Genomic DNA, 6,000 nt, shown 5'->3' with positions numbered 1-6,000 from the left:
ACATATACTATGTGTTGAGCGTACATGCACAGATATTTATAATATACAGGATGGGATATCAATGGGAACACCTAAATATCTCTTTAATTACAATCGTATTAAAAAAAAAAAAAACTTCAAAGGAAAAAGTTGCACTATTACAGTTGCAAGTGGAGAAGGGGGGGGGAGGTCTCGAATACAACCATGGAAATAATCTTTTACGAGATTTGAAACGTCAACTTTGAATTCGTTTTTTTTTTCTTTTTTTTTTGTAAATTAAACTATATAATATTCTCTTTTTAAAATCATAGATCTTTACGGGACAAAAATATCCAACATTTTTCTGTTATATTTTCGTCATAACTTTTATCAAATATTCCGTTACAATAGCGTAACTTTTGTCCTTTGGAATTTGTTCATAGAATCGTAAATACGAAAGATATTTTAAGTGTTTCCATTTTGCTGATCCACCTTATATATGTATTTATAAATAAGTAATATATAAAACACAAAAATAAAATGAAAAAACGAGCCTCTCTACTTAAAAACTTATGACGATATTATTATTATTACAAGCATTTATATATACAATCGAGATAATTAAATTGTATAATTTACATTTTTAATGATAAAATTGCCTTCAATGTAAAATTATTGATTAAAATTTGTCAAACACAGCCAATTGCACCTTTCTTTTCTTTTATGTGTATGTGTGTATGTGTGTGTGTACAGTGAACCGACAATCGTGTATTCCTTTTGATCACTATTTAATTATTATTAAATATTAGAAATAATAAACTATGCACGAACATGTGGCATGTCACACGTTTAATGCTTTCATTTATATGTATGCATGTAAATATATGTATGATTAAATAAAGTTAAATACGTATATTATTATTATATTTCGTTCGACGAATGAAATTTGATTACAAATTATTAAAGCAAGCCATTTAAAGCGCAAAAATATTAACAAGGGATGGTGGGTGAAAAATGGCTTTGATTAAATAGCATGCGATTTTTTATTTTTTTCTTTTTTTTTTTATTCTGCTACTTCAAATTAATCAAATTAATTTCTTAATTTTATCAAATAATCCCTTTTCCTTTTATCATTCATTATTACTATCGTCTTTTTGTTTTATATTAGTTTTCTATCCCCTGTTGCACATGTGCATATGCAATGCATTTATTTACGTACTTTTGTTGTCGCAACAAATTGGGACTTTTTTATTTTATCGATCAGCTCGATGACGAAAAGTATTCGAACAATTTCACGCTCGTGTGGCTTTATTCTCGGAATTCATAAATGTAGAAAAAAAAAAAAGGATAATTTTTTGTATTTTATTTCTTTTATATTTTTCAACGCGATTTTATAATTTTTACGGCTAATTGTAAGACTTAATACTTAATTTTTATACGCATTTGCAATATCGAGAATGTTGAAATTGTTTGTCTGTATACGTACGAATATTTATTTGTTTAAACGTTAACAAATAAAAAAAATCGTAAGTGTGTATGTTTATACATATATATGCATATATATGTATGTAAATCACAGTTCTCAACGTTGAACAATTAATTCATAGTTACGAATCATATATGTAATAACAAACATAAATTTTGGAAATATTTTACTAGACACATTTCTCATTTACAATAACACAATAATTTTATAAACCCTTAAATTCTGTTTATCTCAAAGAGAAAAACAAATAACCAAAAATTTTCAACATCAATTGCTTTAACTACGTGTTACATTCGATTAATTTGTATATTTAAGTATACAGACTGATTGTTCTATTTTCCTTTCATTATAAAAAGTGCGATCTTTTTCATTAAACATAATTAAAAAATAATAGATTTATAATTTAACGTTGTAGCTGAAAAAATAAATCATAATAATCGAAGCAAAGTATGATAAAATATCGATTTTATTGTAACGAGACTATAAAGAAATAAAATCTATATGTGTATGTATATATATATATGGTAAAAAAAAAAAAAAAAAAAAAAAGAACATACCATATGAAGTGATAAAAAAAAAATTATGGAATGACTTTCAATTAATTAAATTCAGTGATATTAAACTTATCAGCAGTCTTTGTAATATAAGTTATACACACATTAGAATATCATCTTATAGATATAATCAGTGCTTTTTTGTAAAAGAAGAAAAAAAAGAAGGAAAAAAAGAAAAGATGCCGGAACGTCAGCAGTCCAGTGGGTGTTACAGCACCAAAAAAAAGAAAAATTAAGCACTGGATATAATTAATTAAGTAACGTTAAGTTTAATCGTAAGATCGATTAATTTGTTCAAGAAATCTTTGATCCTCAAAAAATAATCAACAAGACAACTTTTTTGTGCTTCAATTATGAACACATATATACACAGTAATCCCTTTAATTACGCAGATAATTGGTACCACATAAATGGGGAACCATAGAAACTTGTTTAATATAAGCTTCCACGTACTCAAATATGTGTTTTAGCTTTTTTCAACAAAATGTTACATCGAGGAATTCGAAAATTTAGATTTTCGCATAACATTATATCAAGGTTCTGATAGTTCAAACGCGTTAAAGTAAATACTGTATACATATATATATATATGGCATATTTCTTGATCATGTATTATATAAAAAAAACAAAAATGCAACTAACTAATTGATTAATATTGTATAAAGGACAAAAAATATTAAAAAACTGCTATCAGAAAATATTGCTTAAAAATCTATAAAATTACTATTTGAAACAAAACAAATAATTATTATCTAATAATTAATAATAATATATAATAATAATAATAATATTAATAATAATAACAATAATATTAATGTTAATTCATTATCAAGTGAGATAAAATAATCACGCGAAGTTTAGGAATATTTTCATAGCGACTAATTTTTCTTTTTTTTTTTTTTACTTTTTCGCTAGATAAATTATATTTATATATATATATATATGTTTGTTTCTTTCTTCTTTTAATTACAATAATAGTATATAATTATTATCAAACACGTGTTAAATTTCGGTTCGATTAATCGAACTTGACGTTTGATGTCGAAACAACGTACATTCCTATATGGAATAATATTTTTTTAAAATTAATATCTAAGTGCGCATAAAAATCATGAAACTAAGGTATCTTTCTTTTTTCTCTCTCTATATGTCACAAATTTAATAATAATAATAAAAAGATCGAACGAAAACAAAATGGCAAGATTATCGTATTGGCAGTTGACGTTGTATAAGATCAAACTTTTTCTAAGTAATGCGAGGAGAAAATAAAAAAAAAAAAATATTTAGATAGAAAGGATGAATAATCTAACAACGATTCAAATTTATATCACGATAAACCGATGATCATGAACCTCAAAATCCTTGGATTATTGTACATTTTCAATTCGAAATTGAGACGCCTTTGTTTATTCAAAGAAATTCGTTAAGAATTATATTATTGTGCGAGATTTGAAATTAATTAATATCGTTTTTAATATTAATTCACTAATCACATATTTGAAACGTCAAATCAAATCTTCGTGTTTCTATTAGAATAATCAAACTGCAATACACGTCATTACATTTATGTATTATTAATTCTATAATTAATATTATAGAAATTCTATGTTATCTTAATTAGAGAAATTAAAGATAACACATACAACGTACTATCATGTTCTTTTTTCTCATTTCATTTCGAGAAATCGTCGAATTGGATCAAGTTATCATGCATAGAAAACAAAAACCATAACTATACTAACTAATCTATACACAGAGGCAACAACGCAAGAGCGTTAGAAGAGATAATAAAAGAATAATAAAAAAAAAAAATAAAAAAAGAGAAAACATAACCTAGTTTTTCCATACAACCCCCCCCACCTTTCTTTTCTTCTTCCTTTTATAAATTAATAAAATGTTCCCACAGGAATACTCTCGTCCCTCTTGATCTTTCGCACATTATTTTTCTTTTTCTTAATTTTACTTTCAACATCATCTACACGCACACGTTTAATATATTTAATGTATACTATATAATTAATGTATATATATATAATGTATACTATATATAATTATTTAATGTATACTATAAGCACGATACATACAGCGTACAGTATACAATATTAATTAATATTAATTTGTATAACGTTATACAAATTAATTGTATTGAGTATGCCTAATTATGCATATTCTATACACTATACACATATAATGATACAATATGAATTATACGTAATATGTATATACATATACGTCAGTTATTATAAAAGTGGACTGAGTTAAAAAAAAAATGGTATTTATGATTAATTTAAGATGATAACAATTTATATTATAAATCAAATTGTAAAACAAATTTCTTTAACTAAGTCCAATTTCAATAATTGCTGTCACATATACAACATATGTACAGGGTGATCCTAACAACTGAAATGGGTTACTATTCTTTTATTTTGTTTAAATAATAATAGAACTAAAATGATAATAAATAATATAAAGCGTCAAATATCTCATAAAGTATTAATTCGATGACCTGACGGTTAATACTTTTAATACACAAGAATAATAAAAAAAGAATGTAATTGATAAGAAGAAGACGAAAAGAAAAATATAATAAAATAAAATCCAATTGCCCCTGACAAATGCCAATACAATTCGGACAATTCAACACAACTTACTATTATAACTTTAAAAAAAAAAAAAGAAAATAAAACTTCACTTATATTTATATCAAATATTATTCTTATCTTTGATCGTATAATACGATTACGAAAAAAACGTTTGTTCGAAAAAACCTCAAACACCCTGTATATACACATATTCATATATACGCATTCGTATATTCGTGTAAATTGTAAAAAAAGAAGAAAGAAAGGAAAAAAAAAAAGAAAAAAAGAAAGTTCTGAGATTTAGCGCATTTTGTTTGTGTTTGTTTTTAATGAATCAATCGCAGAGAGGGGGTTTTTTTTTTTTTTTAATATATTCCCTCCAATTTACTTGACTCCGTGTACATTGACCATATGGCAGCGCATGGTGTATTTCCTCGTGAAGACGGCCTGACAGATAGGACAGACGGTGTCACCCCTATGTATACTCCGATGATGTGCAAGGGAGTCCCCACGATTGTAGGTACGGCCGCAGACATCGCACACCCAACGACCGCTTTCGTCGTGTAATGGCTTAGAACGTCTCCTGACACCCTCCTGATAAAGGAAGCTCGTAGCACTCTGTTGCTGATTCCCATAAGGAGACGCTTCGTGCTTTGGTTCTGCGCACACAATCCAAAGTGTTTCCGATACACACACGGCCTCATTCACAACACATTTAATAGTCAGATGATGATTTTTTTTTTTTGTTTTTGGTTTGTTTTTGTCTGTTTTGGTCTTATTTATTTTTGTTTTTTTTTTTCGGGTGTTATTATTATTATTATTGTTATTATTATTATGGTTGTTGTTATTATTGGTTTTAATTTTCTTTTTGTTTTATATGTTTGTTTAATAATTATTTATTTTTTAAATTATTTATCTCTCGAGTTTTTTTGCGACGATTCTACGGTAGAGAAGAGATTCCTATAAGTCTTACTTAAAGCTGTGACTTTTTTTTTGTTTTATTTCACTCTTTGTTGCTCGGTTCTTTTTTTTTTTTTTTTTTTTTTTTTTTTGAAAATCTTTTGTTGTTGTTTTTATTTTAATTCTTATTATATTTGTTCTTTTTTATATTTGTAGATGTTGTTATATTATTGTTGTTGTTGTTGTTGTTGTTGCTGAGTATTTTCTGTCTTGTATTTGTATGTTTGTTGTTATTGTTTCCCTTTATGATTTTAAAAAAATATGATAAGTAGGATTAGGATGGACGATTAATTTTGTAAGAATGATATTGAAATCTAATTAAAATGTAATATAATAGGATAATTTTTCAGTCCCATAAATGAAAAAAAAAAAAAAAAAAAAAAGAAAACAAGAAAAAAGAAAAAAACTAGAGACCTAATGTCCTAAAAATTGAACGTAATCAACTCCCTACGAGAA

At 25.8% G+C, this 6,000-nt stretch overlaps 1 protein-coding gene across 3 annotated transcripts in view; it reads right to left on the bottom strand.

The window, feature by feature from the left end:
- Positions 1 to 6,000, bottom strand: part of LOC122525994 (protein bric-a-brac 2-like) — a 34,543-nt gene that overhangs the window by 13,705 nt on the left and 14,838 nt on the right. Inside the window, exon 6 of one of the 3 annotated variants that reach the window (XM_043649053.1) lies at positions 4,958 to 5,243. The exons of the other annotated variants lie outside the window; for them this stretch is intronic. Coding sequence (XP_043504988.1) covers positions 4,969 to 5,243 — 275 coding nt within the window. The 3' untranslated portion in view covers positions 4,958 to 4,968. Of the gene's footprint in view, positions 1 to 4,957; positions 5,244 to 6,000 lie in introns of those variants that run through there. 3 annotated transcript variants of the gene reach the window in all.

This window comes from Polistes fuscatus, unplaced genomic scaffold (assembly GCF_010416935.1).
Source record: "Polistes fuscatus isolate 324 unplaced genomic scaffold, CU_Pfus_HIC Scaffold10, whole genome shotgun sequence".
In the NCBI taxonomy this organism is placed as follows: Eukaryota; Metazoa; Arthropoda; class Insecta; order Hymenoptera; family Vespidae; genus Polistes; species Polistes fuscatus.
This window is presented reverse-complemented; position numbering and strand designations above follow the sequence as displayed.